Source organism: Elephas maximus, chromosome 20, assembly GCF_024166365.1.
Source record: "Elephas maximus indicus isolate mEleMax1 chromosome 20, mEleMax1 primary haplotype, whole genome shotgun sequence".
NCBI classification, from domain to species: domain Eukaryota; kingdom Metazoa; phylum Chordata; class Mammalia; order Proboscidea; family Elephantidae; genus Elephas; species Elephas maximus.
This window is the reverse complement of record NC_064838.1, coordinates 37987877-38009207: the sequence shown is the minus strand read 5'-3', so window position 1 is coordinate 38009207 and position 21331 is coordinate 37987877. Positions and strand designations below refer to the sequence as shown.

The following is a 21331-nucleotide window of genomic DNA, read 5'->3' as shown; positions in this document are numbered from 1 at the left end:
GAACCAAACCAAAACCCCATTGCTGTCAAGTCGATTCCGGCTCATGGCAGCCCACATGTGTTGCACAGCAGAACTGCTCCCTAGGGTTTTCTTGGCTGTAATCTTTACAGAAGCAGATTGCCAGGCCTTTCTTCTGTGGTGCTCTGGGGGAGGTTCAAATTACCAACCTACAGGTTAGGAGAGTACAAACTGTGCCACTCAGGGAAACTAGAACACCAGTAGTGGTTCAATAAACGACACAGAACATGGACGGTGCAAACAATTAATGGCTGATAACTGAAAGGTTGGAGGTTTGAGTCCACCCAGAGGCACCTCCAACGAAAGCCCTGGTGATCCACTTCCAAGAAATCAGTCACTGGAAACCCTCGGGAGCATAGTTCTACTCTGACGCGCAGGGGCTGCCATGAGCCGGAATCGACTTGATGGCAACTGGTTTGTTTTTTTTAGATTACTACTGTTGGTGCTGTTATCAATGTAGTCAGAGAAGGCAGGGACCTCAGGGGCTCTGGATTTCTGGGGCAGGGCTGGGGCCTGAGGAAGAAATGCGGTCAGGATGTGGGCACCAAACATGGCCCTTATCTTTGGCTGGGGGCACAGCAGGGCTGGGAAACCCCCCGAGAAGGCTGCACCCACCTCCACCCTTTAGCCCCAGTGACAGCTGGCCACCTACCTTGCTCACTGAATTCGCTGTCCTCTGTCTCCATCTCCTCCTCATCCCCATCACTGTCGTAGTTATAGTTGGGGTCGTGTTTCATGTACTGGAGACAGAGGCTGGTGATGTTGGGCACGTGAGGGCCCATCTCCTTGGGGCACCTGTGGACAAATGAGGGAGACTCCACTAGGCCAAGGTGGACAGTTTGGGGACGGGGCCCAGGGGTGAGTCCTGGGGTCTCACTGCTTTGAGGTCAGTGCCCTGCCTCCACCCCCACCACTTCCCATTAAGCCCCCTGGCCCCACCTCTGGCACTGAGCTGTACCTACTTCCTTAGGAAGGCCTCGAAGGCCTGCAGGCAGGACTCCCGGAGCTCGTCATCATCCATGTTGCAGAACTCCTCCACCAGGGGCACCAGGCGGTCCAGGTGGTTCCCTGCAGGGCCACCAGGATGCTGAGGCCAGGCAGCCAGTCCCGTGCCTCCCAGGGTCCCCTCAACCCGCCCTGCACCTGTAGTCCTGACCACTGCAAACTTCCACCAGAGGCTTCAGAACCAAGCAGATGTGGGTTCTAGCCCTGACTCTGTCACCTATGAGCTACAGGGCCTTGGATAAGTCACCACACTTCTCTGAGCCCCACTGTGCTCATCTTCACAGTGGGGATATCAGGCAGAAAGTTTGTGAAGATTAATGACACCACGTAGGTAGGGCTTAGCATGGAGTAGGCACTCAGTAAGTAGCACCTGTGGTTGAAACTATTACTCACGTCTTTGCCTTATTTCCTGCACTAGGTTGTAAGACTCTGGATGGGCTAAGGGGGAGGGAGTTATCACCCTGAGAGACCAGGCAAAAGGGGTCCCTGCCTTGTCCCATGTGTTAGAGGGTCCTGCTTTACCCCTCCTCCACCCCCACCCCACCCTACAATGCAAAAAGTCTGCAGGGCCAAGGGACATGCTGACCTGGAGCACCAACCTCCTCCCCCCAACCCACACTTCTAGACTCCACTATGGGTACTTGGGACTCCAGAGTTTCCTGCCCAATCGGCCCTGAGCCCTCGTCCTGGTTCTGCACAGGCCTCTTTCCCTGGTCCATTGCTCCCGAGGGTGGCCAAGGGGTGATTGCTGTTTGACAGGGATGTGGACAGCACACAGGTGTCCACATGTATGCTTGCAAGGCTCTCTGCAGTGAGGGAGAGAGCTTGGGTAGAGGGGAACAGACCATGGGCCCACTCTTCCCACACTGCTGCGTTTTAGTCTGGAACTCCAACGTGTCTGAGGATAATTCAAACCTTATAATGTGAGTCCGTTTATACAAAACCTTAGAAAATGAAAACTAATCTATAGTGACAGGCAGTGGTTGCTGGGGGTGGGGAAGGAGGGAGGGACTGCAAACGGGCACAGGAAAGTTTTGGGGGTGATGGAAATTTCTGCATCTTGGTTGTGGTGGTAGTTTCAAGAGTGTATGCAAAGATAAATACACACTGAACTGCACACTTTAAATAGTGCAGTTTGTTGTTAGGTGCCATTGAGTAGGTGTCATAGCGATCCTATGTACAACAGAACGAAACACTGCCTGGTCCTGCACCATTCTCACAATCATCGCTATGTCTCAGCCCATTGTTGCAGCCACTGTGTCAATCCACCTCATTGAGGGTCTTCCTCTTTCGCTGACCCTCTACTTTACCAAATATGATGTCCTTCTCCAGGGACTGGTTCCTCCTGACAACATGTTCAAAGTACATGCAGTTTATTGTTCGTAAATTACTACCCAATAAAGTTGCTTTTAAAAATTTGAACCTGGCTTATAGATTATTAAGATATATTTACTAAGTATGAGGCTAGAACGTATTTAACAACTTGGTGGCATGATTTATTACTACTTATAATTACTCACGAGCCTGTGGGTAGACAAATGGGCCCAGGAGTAACTAATCCAAACCCCTCCCCCCATGGTCCTGCACTCAGCAGTTTGTACAATGCGCCCAAGCCCCGGCCCCACCAGTCCTTTGATGCTTTCCACCCTCCCTCTTTCAGGCCCCTAACAGCCCCACACTCCGCCCCTCAGCCACGCCCCCTTACGTTAGGGCGGCCCGCCCCGCCCCTCGGCAAGGCCCCACCCCTACCGAGACCCCCGCCCCCTTACCTAGGCGGTGGCCGGCCTGGCGGCCTACGCTGCCCAGACACTGGATCAGGGTGCGGACAGCGGCGGGGCTGGCGGGCGCGTGCGGGCCGGGCAGCCGGTCCAGCAGGTGATCCGCGAGCTCGACGAAGAGGTCGGTGCTGCAGGCGGCCGCCAGGTGGCCGAGCGCCCCGACGGCCCGCTTGCGCACGGCCAGGCGCGGGCTGCTCAGCTGCGGCAGCAGGCAGTGCAGGAGGCTGGCATGGAAGGCGCCCAGTGGAGCGCCCAGCCTGTGGGAGCCGCGGGGCAGGGAGTGTCAGGCCGGCAACCCGCACCGGCTGCCCCCCATCCTCTCCTGGCCTTCTCCCCAGAATTATGACAACTGATGGCTTTTGGAAAACTGAAAGGTGCCCTGCAACCCTGAGGAACAGTTATCACTATTACTGCATGAGAGGAAACTCTGGTGGCATAGAGGTTAAGTGCTACCGCGAGTAACCAGAAGGTCGGCAGCTCGAATCCACCAGGTGCTCCTTGGAAACTCTATGGGGCAGCTCTACTCTGTCCTATAGGGTCGCTATGAGTCAGAATCAATATGACAGCAACGGGTTTACTGCATGAGAGAAAACCAGAAAGAGAGGGAAAGGGTCCTCCTTCAGGCCATCCAGCCAGGAAATGCAAGGTCAAGACTTGAACACAGGTGTCCAGGCTCCCAGCCTGGGGAGAAGGCCTCATGGTGATGGTGGGTGGAGTAGGGGTCTCCTCTAGGGGGTCTGGGTCTTGCCTCAGAGCCCTCTCCCCAGTCCATCCTCTTCTGATGCCGTAAACAAAAAAAACCAAACCCGTTGCTATCAAGTCGATTCTGACTCACAGGAACCCTATAGGACAGAGTAGAACTGCCCCATCGAGTTTCCAAGGAGTGCCTGGTAGATTCCAACTGCAGACCTGTTGGTTAGCAGCCACAGCACTTAACCACTATGCCACCAGGGTTTCCCTTCTGATGCCAGGGTGCTGTAAACCTACCTGTACCTAGTCACTCCTTTGCTTAACCCCTTCCATGGCTCCCCAGTCCCCCTGGATAAGCTGAGCTCTGGGTTCAAGGTGACGCCAGGGAATGGCTACTACACAGATATAACGTAGCCCACTGCCGCCTTGGCAACTTCCGTCCTCATCTTCCAAACTAGGCCATGCATCTTCTGCCCCATAAATGTCCTGAGACCTTTCCACACTCCACACAACCTCACTGACCTCACCCCCCATAGCTCTGTGTTCAGCCCAGACCTTGCTCCTGATCTCATTTATTCATTCATTAACCTACTCTATGACAGGCCTGTGCTGGAAGCTAGGGTTAGCAACAATGATCGAGGCCCCAGGCTCTACCCTCAGGAGTTTACCGTTGAGGGATGCCTTCCAGGCACCTCAAAGTCAGCGTGCCCCTACTGAATCCATCACCCTTCCTGCCCACACACTACTTCTGCAGTGCACCTCACCCCAGCCCGTGGTGGCGACTCAGCTGCAGCAGCAGACGGTGCAGGAGGCTGGCACGGAAGGTGCCTAGCTCCTAAATATGACCTGACTTCACCTGCCATCAGAAGCCTCCTAACCAGTCTCCCTGCTCGTCCAACTCCCTCCCACCTACTCTCCAGATTGCGGATGGAAAGATCAGTCCTAACACATAAATGTGTGCACAGTACTCCTCAGCCTTTGCTGAAAACCCTCCACTGGATCCTCACACCTTCAGGATAATCTTTGGCAGCCTCTCCCCTCAATGGCTCCTGCCCAGCCCTCCAGCCTCATCTCTCCACAGCACCCCCTCACTTTATACCCCAGCCCCACGACTATTTTGCAGGACCCCCGGGACCTCCCACACTCTCAGGACCTCTCAGCTCTCTGCTGAGGCAGTTTCTCTCCAGCATTCCCCTTACGCCCAGCAAACCTGGCTAAATGCCTCCATTCTTGAAGGTTCAGGTCTAGCAGGACCCTCTCTAGGAAGGTTCCCTGTTCCCCAGCTGGTTTAGGGGCCCCTTCTCTGAGCCCCTGCAAGCAGTGCTCCTATCCTTATTGTTATACTTACTACAGTTTTATCATTTTCTCTTTTTTGACCGTGAGCTCCTTCATATACTCATCTCCAACTCTCTATGCTGAGCACTAGTTCACACCTGATTGATACCTGGTCACAGAATAGGTGCTCAAGTCCCGGGAAGGTTGGATGAATGAATGAATGAGTGAATGAGTGAATGAATACTTTAAAAATGTACAGTGTACTTGTGGATTGCTTTATCTGGTGTAATGCTATTGTATTTGCTTCCTAGATGGTCCGTAAGCTTTCTAGAACATGGGGGATTCATTCTGGTTTTGTTTTTGTTTTTGGTGGTTATGGTAATTATGTTGACAACCTATATAAACCACTTAGGCAAGGGATCTGCCCAGTTCTGGTGCTAAATTGAGGTTTTTGATTAAAAATTTCTTACTAAGTCTTCAAGATTAAAAGTCATTTCAACGTTAAAAAAAAAAAAAAGTAGCGTAATTTAAAACAAAACAAAACCCAAACCCGTTGCCGTGGAGTCAACTCTGACTCACAGCGACCCCATGTGTTACAGAGCAGAACTGCCCCATAGGGTTTTCTTCACTATAATCTTTAGGGAAGCACGTTGCCAGGCCTTTCTTTTGTGGCGCCACTGTGTGGGTTCAAACTGCCAACCTTTAGGTTAATAGGCAGGTGCAAACTATCTGTGTCACCCAGGGACCTTAATTTAAAACAGAAGCCCAGATATATCAACCCAAAAGAAGAAAAAAAGAGAAAGAAGCGGGTGGGAGAAAGGATGAACAAACATGGGTTTTAGCTACGGAGAGACCTGAGCTCAAATCCTAGGTTCTGCCATTTACTGTGGTCTTAGGCAGCCAATCACCTCTGAGAGCCTATAAACTTGTGACAACTGAGTTTTTTTCCAAGGGCCGCTGGGCTGACTAGCAGCCTCCAGCCCAAGGCCTAGAGCACAGTGCAGGAGGTGCTGGCTCCAGGGATCTTGAGTCCCTCCCGCTCCCCTTACCTTCCTCTGCCATCCTCACAGGCTATAGTGGCCTCCATACCTGCTCAGCATGTCAGAGAGGATGTCCAGGGCTTCCAGCTGCACAGCCACATCCTCCTGCTGGGTGATGGCACTGGTGAGCTGGCCTGTGATCTTGCGGCACACACTGCTGGCCAAGCCGGAGCCTATGCAGGGCACAAGGCAGGCATGGTGAGGCCCAGGGCTGGCGGAAGAGGTGGCCTCCACCTCTGGTCTGCCTTTGCTCTGATTCTGTTCTTGAGCCCATGCCCCCAAGAATCTTGTTGATCTAGGTAAGCCAAGGCTTGAATGGTCCAAGGTTTGACCTGGATTCAGGCCAAATTAAAGGAGATGGCTAAAGGAGCTGAGAACTGAGAACAGACCTGTTGGGCTTATCCACCTCACCCTGACTCCCACTTCCATATGACCCCCACAGAAAAGTTAAACACTTGCTTTCCCAGCCTCCTTGCTGCTAAAAAGTGGTCAGGTGACCCAGTTCTGGCCAATAAGATATAAGCAGAAGTTTTTTCGGGGCTTCTGGGAAAACTTGTGCTTTTCTTAGAGAAAAACAGGACCAGAGACCTCAACCCTGTCACAACTGAGTACTAAATGAATTGTTACAAAAATTGAGCAGCTGATCCCTCTAGACTTATCACGTGAGAAGAAAACCTTACTTCTTTAAGCTGCCGTTCATTAGATTTTTCTGTTACTTGCAGCTAAAAGCATTCCTAACTGACACAGAGCCATGGGCTTAGAGATCTGGATTTGAATTTCATCTCTGCAGCTTATTACCTGAGTGACCTTAGGTTAAGCCCTTTTACTCTTAGAACCTCAGTTTCCTCATCTGTTGGCTGAGATGAATAATAATGGTACCTAGTCCCTGGGACCTAGGTGCTGGAGGGTTGGGTACCTGTGGCTGCAGGCGGGAGCTCTGAGAGGACCGTCTTGAGGCCGATGCCAGCAATATCTCGGAGCTGCTCCTTGTCTGATCGCATGTTGGCACAGAGGGCGTCCACAATGGTCTCCACCTGGTACTCCTTCACTTTGCCCACAAGAGGACCCAGGCTGAGTGGAGGGGGAGGGAAGCCCCAGGCTCAGCCTGAGTCAGGCTGCTCCCTCATGCCTGTAGGGCCACATAGGCTAAGGAATCAACAGGGGACCCGCTGCTTTGCCAGAAAGAGAGGCACCCTCTGTTTATGCCAGCATTATCCCTGGCACCTCCCAAACCTACACCTCAGTATGTGGCCAAACCATAAAACCCAGTAACCTCAGCTGGAAACCAAGGGATGTCCAAGAGCAGTGGTTCTGAAACTTGGGTGCACATCAGAATTATCTGGAGGGCTTATTAAAACAGACTGTGGGGCCCCACTCCCAGAGTTTCAGATTCGGGAGGGCTGGGTAGGGCCCAAGAATCTGCATTTTTAGCAAGTTCCCAGGTGATGGTGATGCTGATGCTGGTCCGGGGATGGCACTTTGAGAATGCCTGCCCTGAGTGTGGTCATGGGATTGGCATCATCATCATCACCTGGGAGCTGGTTAGAAATGCAGACTCTCAGGTTCTACCCCAGACCTACTGAGCCAGAATCTGCAGAATTTCAACAAGGTCACCCAAGCCCAGTGCTGTGGAGTCGATTCTGACTCATAGCGACCCTATAGGACAGAGTAGAACTGCCACAAGGTCACCAGGTGATCTTAATACATACTTAGTTTGAAAGGGGCTGCACTAGACTCACTGGTTCTCAGTCTTAGCTGTGCATTGCCATCTCCTGGGCCTTCATTCTCATCTTCCCCGTCTTCTCCTGAATCTGAACACCTAAGGACTAGGTGCGGAATACTCAGTTTTAACAGGGGCCCCAGGTGATTCCAATGCACACCAAAGTTTGCAAGCATTGGCTCTCTCCAATTCTTTATCAACTCCTCCATCTAAGTAATCACGGGGTCCTCTCATTCTACCTGCTATATCATTGGTTTCCAACAGCAATGATGCCTCCAGAGTCATTTTGGAAATGTGTGGGGGCCTTTTTTTGGTCATCACAACTACTGAGTTGGTAATTCTCGCCTTTTTTTGAGGAGGGGGAGTGGCCAGGGAAGTTAGAAAGACAAGATTGCAAAACAAAGCATTGCTCCATGTCCTGCAAGGCCTTCTAATATCCCCCTGGGCATTCATATAAAAACAAATAAAAACAGAAAACCTTTCTATAATTAACGAGTCTAAAATCTAATTTCATTTTACATATAAACACAGTACTTATGCTCTGTTTTAATGTACACCAAATTTTCTAAGAATGCTAGTATCAGGTAAATGCAGGGAAGGCTGTACTTTGCCTTCTGGGCAATTTTACCAGTTGTTCACCACTTCAGAACATCTCAACACTAAGAGCAATGCCGCTTGTGGTGTCTGAGGCCCCAGTGCACCACATCTGTGGCCATCTCTACTGAGTGCCGTGGTCTCCACAACAATTCTACGCCTAGGGGCAGGCTTCTGACAACCTCACTGTCACTCCTACGTCAACATGCCCACACGTTTACGTATTGAAACACATGCTATTTTATTATAAATTACTTCTATTTCTCTTTTACGTTGCAGTTTAGGGTATTATGTATACCTTTTTGAAATTAAATGTATAGATAGGTTATCCATAAGTTTTGTTTCATACTAGGAAAAGGAGTATTACAAACTCTGTTATAAAAAGGGGGTATTGGTTCCACTAGTGGGAACCCACGGCTCCACAGGAGAGAGAGAGATGCTCCCAGACCACAAACCTGACCATGCCCTTTCCTGTACAAAACCTTTCACTGAATTCCCTCTGCTCTTGGGATAGAACTGAGTTTCATTAAAACAGCCCAGAAGAATGCCTGGGCCCAGGTCACAGAGCTGTGCCAACATTCTCACCCTGCTGAGCCCTCAGCCCTGCCAGAACCACCGGCCATTCCTCAGTGCCTCACCCACCCCTCCACACATGCCCTGCACATGCACACACACACTGTCTTGCTTTTTCTGCTCCTGAGGCTACTGGCCAAGGTTTCAGGACCACAGCCTCCCAACACCCAGGGCAGAAGGTGCTAGAGCCCCCCACCCCCCCGCCAATGTCCCTTCAGCCGTTACCACTTCGGTGCATGCCAGCTTGACTTCTAACCGCCAGCACCTACGTCTCTGCCTGAGCACTTTCTTCGGTTAGAGGGGTCAGGGAATCAATAACCCTCTACCCTACCCCAGAAGCAGCCCTCAACCGATGACTTATGACAGTTGGTGAATTAATGCCCCAGCTCCCTGGCCCCTCAGGTGGGAAAATTCCAAGGTGCATGTTCTACACTGACTCCCAGAGGTCCCCAGCAGGGTTAAGCTCCAGTTGCCCACAGCGGTAGCTTGTTTGATGACACACTCTTCGTAGGCTCCTTCCCTTCCCTGACACATTTCCCTGCTTCCCGACCAGTGTTTTCTGGGCTCACATCCCATATAAACCTATAGTTGAATTCTTGTCTTGGAGTCTGCTTTTGGGGAAACCCAGGCTAAGGCACTGTCCAGCTTCCCTAGGGCCCCAAGAGCTGCTCAGCAATTCTTTTCTCAGAGGCTGCACCCCAAAGGAGCAGGGACCCCTGGGGCACTCCCATGCCAGACAGGTACCTTCCCCTCCCACCCCTGCCCCAGGCTGACACTCACCACTTGACAGCCAGGTTCTGCACCTCCCCGTTCTTGTCCTCCAGGAGCCTCAGCAGCATCTTGACCACCTTGCGCTCACTGTCCTCGTCCAGCTGGATGGAGTCCTTCTGCAGCTCTGACATCAGGTCGCTGGTAGCCATGAACCTGGGCAGGGAAGGCAGAGGATTGCCAAAGAGTTCCTGGGCCCCAGGGATTTGGGAGGGATCTTAGAGTCCTCCAGAAGCAAAACTTGATTCAAGGATTCGAGGGCCAGGCTATCACAAGGAGACCCGTGTGCGTGACACCAACTGCCTACAGCCCCACACTGCCCACAGCTAGAGCACGCCAAACTAGGAGGTAGCACAGCATGCCGGCTAAATGCTCAGGGCTGCACAGTTCTCAGACTAGAATTCAAATCCTGCCTCTGACAATTACACATAGGTGAACTTGGGCAAGGCCCTTCACCTCTGTGAGTCTGAGTTTTACTTGCCTGAAAAACAAGAATAACGCCTGCCTCATGGGGTTGTTTGGCATCCCTGGGTGGTGCAAACAATTAAGCGCTCAGCTACTAGTCAAAAGGCTGGCGGTTTGAACCCACAGACGCAATCTGCTAACAAAGGTCACAGCCTTGAGAGTCCTATGGAGTAGTTCTACTCTGCACGCATGGGGTCTCTATGAATTGGAAGTGACTTGACAGCAACTAACAACAACACGGGGTTGTTTGGAAGATAAAGTATGTGAAACGCTTAGAACATGGTAAGCTCTCAATAAACGGCACTGCCATGATTACAACGGCACATTACATTACTCCCACCTCATGATGACAGCCAGAGGAGGGACGTTGGAAGGTCAAACAGACACCCTGTGACCAGGTCAGGTGTCAGCAAGAAGCCTCTCTACCAGACAGGTGGAGGGGGCTGGGCTTACCCACCCCCATCTCAGAGAGTCAAACCACCCCCACCGTTAGAACAGAGGTTCTCAAACTGTAGCATACACCAGAATCACCTGCAGAATTTGCTGAAGATTACTAGGCCCTGCCTCCAGAGTTTCTGAGTCAAGAGATCCAGGATGGGATGCAAGGATTTGCTTTCTTGCAAGCTCCCGGGTGACGCTGGTCGTGGGCCACACTTTGAGAACCACAGCGCTAGGCCATGCTGATGAGTCATGGCTTTATTTTGTACAGCCTCTTGATCCAGGCTGGGTGGATGGATCCGTGTGGCCTGATGCGAAAACTCAGGATCCCTGTCCTGGGAGTTTAGAATTTCAGTAGGCATCTGTTATGGTTTGAATTGTGCCCCTCCTGAAATTTGTGCTGAGCCCTGGTGGCGCACTGGTTAAGCACTCGGCTGCTAACCAAAGGGCTGGCAATTCTAACCCACCAGTGGCTCCATGGAAGAATGATGTGGCAATCTGCTTCCATAAAGATTATAGCCTTGGAAACCCTGGGGCAGATCTACTCTGTTCTATAAGGTCGTTATCAGTCGGAATTGACTTGATGGCAACAGGTTTTTACAGGTACCTGTACACATGACCTGTTTGGAAACAGGAGATCCCTGGGTGGCACAAAAGTTTGTGTTCAACTAGTAACACACGGGGAAGAGAGATGCCATGTGGGGGTTCATCTACAAGCAAAGGAACGCCAAGGATCGCTCACTGGTACACACCAGAAACTAGGAGAGGGGCCACAGAAGGAATTCACAGGGTTCGGACCCTGACTGGGACTTCTAGCCTCCAGAACTGTGAGAAAATTATTTCTGTTCTTTAAAGACACCCACTTGTGCTACTTCTGTTACAGCAGCGCTTATAATTAAGACGGCATCTGAGCAGGAAGGTCATGGCGAGTTAGGGCTATGGGGGCATCACAGGGCTGCATTCCTGCTGAAATTAAGAGCAGGTAAAGCACCCCCATGCATTGCTGGTGGGAATGCAAAATGGTACAGCCGTTGTGGAAAAGTCAGGCAGTTTCTCAAAAGACTAGAGGTAAAGCTGCCATAAACCAAACAAACAAGAAAACCATTGTCATCAAGTCAATTCAGACTCAGAGCGACCCTGTAAGACAGAGTAGAACCGCCCCATACGGTTTCCAAGGCTGTAATCTTTATGGAAGGAGACTGCCACATCTTTCTCCTGCGGAGCCGTTGGTGGTTCGAACCGCTAACCTTTTGGTTAGCACCCAAGTGCTTTATCAACTACGCCACCAGAGCTTCTTAGAGCTGCTGTATGACCCAGCCATATGACCCAGGATTCCACTCCTAGGTATATACCCTAGAGATCTAAAAGAATGACATGACAGACATACGCACACCTATGTTCACTGCACTACTATTCACAATAGCAAAAAGATAGAAACAGACAAAGTGCCCATCAGCAGATGAATGGGTAAGTAAAATGTGGTACATTACAATGGAATACTACTCAGCTATAAAGAAAATGAGTTCCTGAAACATCTTGGAACATGGGTGAACCTAGAGGACATTATGTTGAGCACAATAAGTCAATCACAAAAAAATAAATATTGTATGTTCTCAGTTTTATGAAATGATATGAGCAAGTGAATACTACAGAAACTAATTGTTATGGATTGAATCGTGTCCTCCAAAAATGTGTGTCAATTTGGCCAGGCCATGATTCCCAGGATTGTGATTATCTACCATTCTGTGATCTGATATGATTTTCCTATGTGTTGTAAATCTTACCTCCATGATGTTAATGGGGCAGGATCACAGGCAGTTATATTAATGAGGCAGCACTCAATCTACAACATTAAGTTGTATCTTTAGTCAATCTCTTTTGAGATATAAAAAAGAGAAGCAAGTAGAAAGACAGAGGGACCTCATACTACCAAGAAAGTAGAGCCAGGAGCAAAGCGTTCCTTTGGACCTGGGGTTCCTGTGCTGAGAAGCTCTTAGACGAAGGGAAGATTGATGACAAGGACCTTCCTCCAGAGCCAACAGAGAGAAAAAGCCTTCCCCTGGAGCTGGCACCCTGAATTCGGACTTCTAGCCTCCTAGACTGTGAGAGAATAAACTTTGTTTTTAAAAGCCATTCACTTGTGGCATTTCTGTTATAGCAGCGCTAGGTAACTAAGACCCTAATGTTCATTAGTGGTCACCAGGGATGGGGGAGAGAGGAAGATTCACTCTCTAGATAGCAGACACTTGTTATTTATTTATTTTTTTATTGAGTTTTAAGTGAACGTTTACAAATCAAGTCAGTCTGTCACATATAAGCTTATATACACCTTACTCCATACTCCCACTTACTCTCCCCCTAATGAGTCAGCCCTTCCAGTCTCTCCTTTTGTGACAATTTTGCCAGTTTCTAACCCTCTCTACCCTCCTATCTCCCCTCCAGACAGGAGATGCCAACACAGTCTCAAGTGTCCATCTGATACAAGTAGCTCACTCTTCGTCAGCATCTCTCTCCAACCCATTTTTCCAGTCCCTTCCATGTCTGATGAGTTGTCTTCGGGAATGGTTTCTATCCTGGGCCAACAGAAGGTTTGGGGACCATGACCGCTGGGATTCCTCTAGTCTCAGTCAGACCATTAAGTATGGTCTTTTTATGAGAATTTGGGGTCTGCATCCCACTGATCTCCTGCTCCCTCAGGGGTTCTCTGTTGTGCTCCCTGTCAGGGCAGTCATCGGTTGTGGCCAGGCACCATCTAGTTCTTCTGGTCTCAGGATGATGTAAGTCTCTGGTTCATGCGGCCCTGTCTCTTGGGCTCTTAGTTATTGTGTGACCTTGGTGTTCTTCATTCTCGTTTGATCCTGGTGGGTTGAGACCAATTGATGCATCTTAGATGGCCGCTTGTTAGCATTTAAGACCCCAGACGCCACATTTCAAAGTGGGATGCAGAACGTTTTCATAATAGAATTATTTTGCCAATTGACTTAGAAGTCCCCTTAAGCCATAGTCCCCAAACGCCCGCCCTTGCTCCACTGACCTTTGAAGCATTCAGTTTATCCAGGAAACTTCTTTGCTTTTGGTCCAGTCCAGTTGAGCTGACCTTCCCTGTATTGAGTATTGTCCTTGCCTTCACCTAAAGTAGTTCTTATCTGCTAACTAATCAGTAAATAACCCTCTCCCACCCTCCCTTCCCCCCGTAACCACAAAAGTATGTGTTCTTCTCAGTTTATACTATTTCTCAAGATCTTATAATAGTAGTCTTATACAATATTTGTCCTTTTGCCTCTGACTAATTTTGCTCAGCATAATGCCTTCTAGGTTCTTCCACGTTATGAAATGTTTCACATATTCGTCACTGTTCCTTTATTGATGTGTAGTATTCCATTGTGTGAATATACCACAATTTATTTAACCATTCATCCGTTGATGGACACCTGACACTTGTTATTTTTGATGAGAGGAAAGGTAACACCGATTAAATTTTTTTTTTATATACACAGCCTGATGAAGGTAAATGATGTCACTAAAATGTAACGAGAAGCTGTTGGCAATTGCTACGGCATATACAATTTTGAAACAACAGCAACAACGACCAAAAAATATATGTGCGGGTACATACGCAGGCATATATGTGTGTATGCATATGTATATGCATATATGTGACTGTATGCACATAAATTCATATATATAATAAACAGGGGCACAGTTACGAATACGTCTTAGACATAACCAAATACCTTGAGGAACTGGTTTTCTGGGTTTGAAGGATTAGGACTGTAGACATCTCCGTCAAGTGTTACAATATAGTTCATAAAGTTACGTTCTATATCCTAGTTTGGTGAGTAGTGTCTACGGTCTTAAAAGCTTGTGAGTGGCCATCTAAGATATTGGTCTCTACTCATCCGGAACAAAAGAGAAAGAAGGAAACCAAAGACTCAAGGAAGAAACTAGTCTACAGGATAGTCTACGTGAACCACAGCCTCATCTACCCTGAGACCAGAAGAACTAGATGGTGCCTAGCTAACACTAATGACTGTTCCAATGAGGGCCCCAACAGAGGGACCTGGATAGAATGGGAGAAAAATGTGAAACAGAACCTCAAATTCCTTAAAAAAAAAAAAACAAACAAACTACTGGACTGGTTGAGACTGGAGGACTCCCTCAGACTACTGCTCTGAGATGCTCTTCAGACCTTGGAGAAAAACTAACCCCTGGGGTCACTTTGTAGCTAAGTAACAGATTGACTCACAAAATAATGTCACCCGTAAGAACTGCGCTCCTTTGAAAAATCACCTACAGGATACCAGTCAACTGCTACTTTAAAACAAAGATGAGAGGAAACTAGATTAATGGAAACGGAACAACCAGGACAGAGATAATGAGAACGTTCACCCGTTGTGAAAAATGTAATCAATGTCACTGAACAACTTGTGTAGAAATTATTGAATGGTAACCTAAACTGGTATGTAAACCTTCACCAAAAACACAATAAAATATTATTTAATAACGAGAGAGAAGATAGAGCAGAGGTCTTAAACTAGCAGCCCCCAGCTGTGTACAGTTTGTGAACATGTTTTTCAAAAATCTGAATGACTTCTCAACATTTGAAAATTGAAGAGCTGACTTGAAAATACTGATTCCCAGATTCCTCTGAAAACACTCTTAGGAAACAACTGGGTCTACATTCCTAGGGATGAGAATTGGCTCAAGCTAAATCGTGGCTGCCTCTTTAGGTGGGACACACCGCTCCTCCCCCGCCATGAGGCCCACTTCATTTGTTTACTGGCTCTTGCCAGGGACCTGAGAACAAAGACGTAAGCAGGGCAGAGCAGGAGCAGACAGGAGCCCCAAGAAAGCCTCCAGCAAATGCTGAGGCTGTGAGGCCACCCCATTCCTCACACCAGCCTTGCTTTTTGGCTTGAGTGAGTCAATCAAGGGCCCTGTCCCCAAGCCTTCTGGGGCCAAATCTGTCTCAGTCTGGGTTCTGGACCCTCCTGTCTGCAAGCTCAGACGAGCAGCTTGATGTCATGGCGACCGCTAGCACTCTGCTCCAAGGAGGACACTAGTCCATGTTGTAGCTGCTTATTTTTAACAGCTGGGATGAGCCTCAGGCTGCTGAGAGGAGGCTGGCTGAAGGTGGGGAGGGGGCTGGCAGGGCTAACTGCCCACCTCTGGGCCTGGGCATTGCAGGATAAGCAGCCAGGGTAAGACTAAGGATGGGTTTGGGTTTCAGTTAGGCCTAGGCCTGGGGTGGGCAAGTGCACCCCTAGGCCTGCCCAGCTAAAGGAGACGTTCTGAGAAGGCAGGCAGGGTGCCCATGAGGGCCCAGCTCAGGCCTGGCAACCCCAGGGATATACCCCTCTGCCCAAGATGGGCCTCCCACCCAGAACGTCCTGCCCCCCTTTTTCTTCTCTACCTGTAGGACTTCTGTGTATCCATCAAACGCCCAGCTCAAATGTCACAGCCTCCGAGATGACTCCTCTGGCCCATGCTACCCTAACCCTATCCATACAATTGGTCCCGGTAGACAGGGTTCTTCCAGAGTACTCTGCACCCCCTGACTATAGTACTTTTCATACTGCACCACAGTCTTCATGGTCACCAGATCCTCTCCCCCTTTAGACTACGAACTCACGGAAGGCACAGGCTGTCAGGTTCAACTCTGGGACTCCAGATCCTGCAATGAACAAATCTGCAGAGTGGCTGAGGGCATGGTGAGGGCTGGAGAGGAGGGAAGCAGAGGGCTCAGATCCAACAGCTGCATGGGAACCTGAACTCAGAAACCAACTCCTGTGAAACATGCCTGAGCAGTTCAGACACACACCCAAGTTTCTGCAGACACCCAGCTCTCAGAGAAAGAAAGCCGTATTACTAATGGAGGTGGGCATGCAGGAAGGTGTACAATTTGGTGGGTAAGGGCTTGAGTACCACAGTTCAGCTTAAATAAATATACTGGTCTCACCACTTACCAGCTGGGTTACTTCTTCTCTCTGGGCCTCAGTTTTTCCATCTATAAAACGGAATTTTCTTTGCCCCCACCTCTTAGCATCCTTGGGTTTTTTTGTCTGTTTTTTACAGCCATTGTTAAGACTTTACTGAGTAAAAACCTGTATCCACCAAGTCAATTCTGACTCACAGCAACCCTATAGGACAGAGTAGAACTGCCCCATAGGGTTTCCAAGGAGCGCCCAGTGGATTCAAACTGCCAACCTCTTGGTTAGCAGCCATAGCTCTTAACCACTACACAGCCTATTGAGTAGTAAGAACCAAAATATACATCTTGTGCCCTTCCAGACTTCAATTACCCCAGTGGTCTCAACTGGGCTCAATTTTGCCTAAGGGATATTCGTTTTTTTTTTTTTTTAATTTCATTTATTTATTGTTGTTGAGAATATACACAGCTGACCAAAAAACCCAAATCCATTGCCGTCAAGTCGATTCCGACTCATAGCGACCCTATGCAGCAAACATACACAAATTCAACTGTTGCTACGAATACAATTCAGGGACATGAGTTACATTCTTCGAGTTGTGCAACCATTCTCATCCTCCTTTTCTGAGTTGTTCCTCCCCCATTAACATAAACTCACTGCCCCCTAAGGTTCCTATCTAATCTTTCCACTTGCTATTGTCATTTTGATCCCATACAGATAGTTCTTAAAAGCACATAATGCTCAAGGTAGATTTTCTTTTACTAGTTAAGCTAAACTATTATTTGGTTTTAAGAAGACTTCAGGGGATATTTTTGGTTTAAAATTTAAAGATTATCTCAGGCAATAGTTTCAGGGATTCATCCAGCCTCCGTGGCTCCAGAAAGTCTGGATTCCATGGGAATTTGAGATTCTGTTCTGCATTTTCCCCCTTTTGATCAGGATTATTCTATAGACTCTTTGATCAAAATGTTCAGTGACGGTAGCCAGGAACCATCCAGTTCTTCTAGTCTCAAGGCAAAGGAGGCCGATGTTCATAGAGGCAATCTGCCACACATTCCACATCCTCCTCCTATTCTTGACTGTCCTTCCTCTGTTGCTCCAGGAGACATTTTTTTTTTAATTGTGGTAAACATATATGCAACAAAACATCGCCATCCCAATAATCTTTACATATATAGTTCAATGAATTATATTCATATTGTTCAACCATCACCCTTATCTGTTCCCAAATTATACCATCACCCTTAACGAAAGCTCAGTGTTCCCAAACACTGACTCTTCCTTTCCCCCTCCCTCCTGTCCACCCTGGCAACCACTAATAAACTTGGGTCTCTATCCACTTGCCTGTTGTAGTTATTTCATATAAGTAGGCTCATAGCTGGAGGGGGGAGGGTGGGGAGGGACAACCAGCTCTTAGCCCAAGACAGATGAGGAAACTAGGCTCAGAGGGGTTGTAGGAACTGCCCAAGGTCACATAGCAATCTAGGAGGAGAATGAGCCCACCAGGTCCCCTGGCTTCTCAACCAACACTTATTTTTTTCAAGAAATGACCTGGGAATTCTGGTATGACCCCTGAAGTGAATTGTTTTGGCTGCTCATGTCTAAGTGGGAATGGCACAGCCTCCTGCACATAGAAAGGGGACAGAAGTGCAGGGATCAAAGGCCTCCTAGGCCTGGGACCCCCACCTGTGGCCACTGCCCACCTCCAGGAGCCAGATAAGACTGTGTCAGTTTCATTCCAGGGAAACTCTAGAGGCGACTCAGCTGAAACGCTCAGCCACATGGGTGCCTGGACAGCTGGTCAGCACCACCCAGCCCCCTTGTATGTGGACTAAAAATAGACACAACTAGGGTGGTTTTAAGTGTTCTCGGGGCTGCTAGCAGAAAGAGGCAGAAAGGGCTTCTCGGGAGCTAGTCAGCAGGGCCTGGCACCCAAGCTCTTTCCTCTCCTGAAGACTGGACCTGGAGCCAAAGGGGCAGTGGTACAAATCCCGCCTCGGCCACTGGCCAGCTATGTGACCTTAGGCATGGCTATGTGGCCTTAGGCATGTCACTTCAGCCCTGCAAGCCTCTGGAGAACAGGAAGAACAATCATTACCAAACATTACAGTGGCCAGCACAGCAGGGAGCCTGGGACCCAGCATTCATTCAGAGTTCATTACTGTCCATTCACTCACTGAGCACCTACTGTGTACCCAGGACAGTTTCTAAAGGCATGAAAAGAAAGTGCACAGTACCAGTGGTCCAGGAGCTCAGAGTCTCCCAGGACACTAGAAGGCAGACAATTAGAAGATTTGGCAAGCATACGTGGAGGGCATTTGTGGGAGCTGTGGGGGTGGGTGCATAACCCAGTGTAGGTATCAGGAAGACATCCCAAAGAGGCGGCAACTGAGTAAGAGCTAGCCAGGTGAAAGGGGAAAGAACTTCCCAGCAAAGCTCTAGAAGGCGAGAGGGCACGGCAGGTTTCTGTTTGCAGGGAATCCTAAGATCTGCTGAGTGCTTACTGTGTATGACCTGCTACTCTAAGCACTTCAAATGTACTAACTCCTGCTGGCATAGTGGCTAAGAGCTACTGCTGCTAAGCAAAATAGTGCCAGTTCGAATTCACCAGCCACTCCTTGAAAACCCTATGGGGCAGTTCTACTCTGTCCTATAGGGTCGTTATGAGCCAGAATCGGCTTGAGAGGAACAGGTAAAAGGTAACTCATTTCAACCTCAAACCAACCCTATGAAGTCAGTACTGTCATATCTCCGTTTTATAAAAACAGAAGCTGAGGCTCAGTAGTCAAGTAGCTTGTCCAAGGTCTCAGAGCCAGTAAGAGAAGGAGCCAGGATTTGAACACAGAAATGTGGCTCCAAGGCTATATACTAAAGTGGGGGGAGGGAGGGGGGTTTTGGAGGGGTGTTGAGGAAAGGGTTGCAGGAGGTAGCAGGGGTCAGACCATGAGGGCAGGGCCTCAGTCTCCTCATCTGTCGGAGAGGGGGCTGGAGTCAGAGGTTCTCACTAAAGTCTCCGCCTCTGTGAGACACTGACCTGGATTGGACCCTATAGCTTTGAGACTGCACCTAAGCCATTCACTCATCTGAGCCTCGGTTCCCATGTCTGTAAAACGGGAATAAAGTAACAAAAGGTTCAGTAAGTGGGTGTATCTATGTTGGCCTCTAAGGTCTCCTTTCAGCTCCCAGCATCCAGAACTGGCCTGTGACTGCAAGTCAATCCCTTCACTTCCCTGGGCCTCAGTTTCTCCTGAGGATAAAGGGGTTGGAGCAGATGTTTCCTCCATTCTTCCCAGCTGTGACAGTGGATTGATGAAATGGGGGGGGGGGTCCTAGAGGGAAGGAAAAGATGGGGCACACCTACAGAGGCATAGTGAGTGGGGGCTAAAGGGGAACATTTTGCTCCTGCCCCCCAGTCCAAGGGAGCTCCAGAGCACAAATTTAGAGATCGCTCCTGGGTGCTCTTACCTTCCCTATGCCTCTGCACAACTGTTGGGGAAGGGTCAGTGCTTCCTCACCAGAAAAACCTAGAAGCCCCTCCACCTACCTACCTGTGCCTGCAAAGGCAGACCCTGCCCAGCCCCTGGCTTCAGGCTGTGTCTGGCAAACCTGGGAGGGGATTGGCTGGCCCTGATGAAGTGGAGGGAGGAGGTCTGGGTGATTTTGAGAAGAGGACAGAGTTGAAGGTATCAGTGAAAAAGTCTGGCTGGGTTTGGGGTCCCAGGAAGGGGCAAGGTTTCAATGGGGAGGGGGGAAGAAGAGGCAGGTGCTTGGATCCCCTGGGAGAGGCTGAGGACTTCAGCAAGGGTTGAGGCGGAGGGCCTCGGGGTGTCAAGTGGAGAGAGCTGAAGGTTGGGCATAAATAATGAAGAAGGAGAGGAGGGGACACGGGGACAGGGTTGGGGCTTTGGTAAGATAAGAGGCAAGGGCTAAGCTTGCACGGTGGGAGAGGCAGCAGGGACTCGCGTCACGGGAAAGTGGCAGGGCTGCAATAAGGCAAGAAGCCCGCGCGTCTGTGGGGACGAGGAGGCAGAGGACAGGTCTTTGCGGAGGGCCGGGGGTTACTGCCGAGAGCAGAAGCGGGGGGCTGCTGGGTCGTGGGGGATGGGCCGGCGCTGCGCTGGGGAGAAGGCCCGAGTTTCAATGAGGGGCGGAGAGGCGGGGGCCGGGCCGCGGGGCGCACCTGAAGTCCTTGTCGCTGGATGTCATCTTCTCCAGAAGGCTGGAGATGTGGAAGGCGGCGGTGCTCATGGTGGCTGCGCGCCGCGGGGCCGCCGGCGGGAGGGAATATGGCGGCGCGGGCGCCCCCTCCCCCGCCTGGCCGCGGGCTGCGCTCAGCAGACAGAAATAGCAGCCCCCGCCCCGCCCCGGCGGCGCCGCCTGGAGCCCGGGCAGCCCCGGAGGCTGGAGCCGGCCGGGCACAGCTTCCACTCGGCCCCCTGCCTCTGCCCCTCAGACCGCCCAGCACCGGCTTGCACAGCCCCAGAGACGGGGAGCTCACCACCTATCACCGGTCTACTCCTTTTCCCTGATTCCTATGAGTCCTGGCGCCGCCCTCTGGGCCACTGGACCTTGCCGGCATAACACGGTCCGGGGACAAAAGTGGGGATGAAACAATCTACATGTCAGTTCAGAAGTCTTCGGATGCGATGGTCGCAGGCGTGGTGCGAATCCCAGCTCTGCAGTATACTCCCTGATACCTTTGGCCAAGTTACCTCTCTGTTTTCTCATCTGTAAAAGCACACAGTAGGCACTGAAGAACCTGGGGCTGCTCTTTATTGTAGGTCAGGCCAACCTGAGGGGAAGGGGCACAGGAGGCCCCCAGTTCCCATGCTGGCCTGTCCCAGAGCCAAACAAGGTCTGGAGAGTGTACCCAGTCACACTAGGTCCCCTGCCTGCCATCCTCAACCCTCAGGCCAACAGCCCCTCGTTTTATAGTGATGCAACTGAGGCCCAGAGAGGCAAAGAGACTGGCCCAGGATCACATAGCCAACAAACCTAGGATGGAGTCAAGACTCATCCCAGATCCCTTAATGCTTT

The 21331-nt window shown here is 50.0% G+C and overlaps 1 protein-coding gene across 3 annotated transcripts in view; it reads right to left on the bottom strand.

Annotated features, from left to right (window-relative positions):
* CAND2 (cullin associated and neddylation dissociated 2 (putative)) overlaps positions 1-20878 on the bottom strand; it is a 44178-nt gene extending 23300 nt beyond the window's left edge. For 2 of the 3 annotated variants that reach the window (XM_049862625.1, XM_049862627.1), the window contains exons 1-7: positions 20475-20594; positions 9474-9617; positions 6723-6877; positions 5856-5979; positions 2793-3058; positions 981-1086; positions 671-813 (exon numbers count right to left, since the gene is read on the bottom strand). In XM_049862625.1, coding sequence (XP_049718582.1) covers positions 671-813; positions 981-1086; positions 2793-3058; positions 5856-5979; positions 6723-6877; positions 9474-9617; positions 20475-20542 — 1006 coding nt within the window. In that variant the 5' untranslated portion in view covers positions 20543-20594. Of the gene's footprint in view, positions 1-670; positions 814-980; positions 1087-2792; positions 3059-5855; positions 5980-6722; positions 6878-9473; positions 9618-20474; positions 20595-20792 lie in introns of those variants that run through there. The other variant, XM_049862626.1, reaches the window with a different exon arrangement.
* Between the last annotated feature and the right edge of the window lie 453 nt (positions 20879-21331).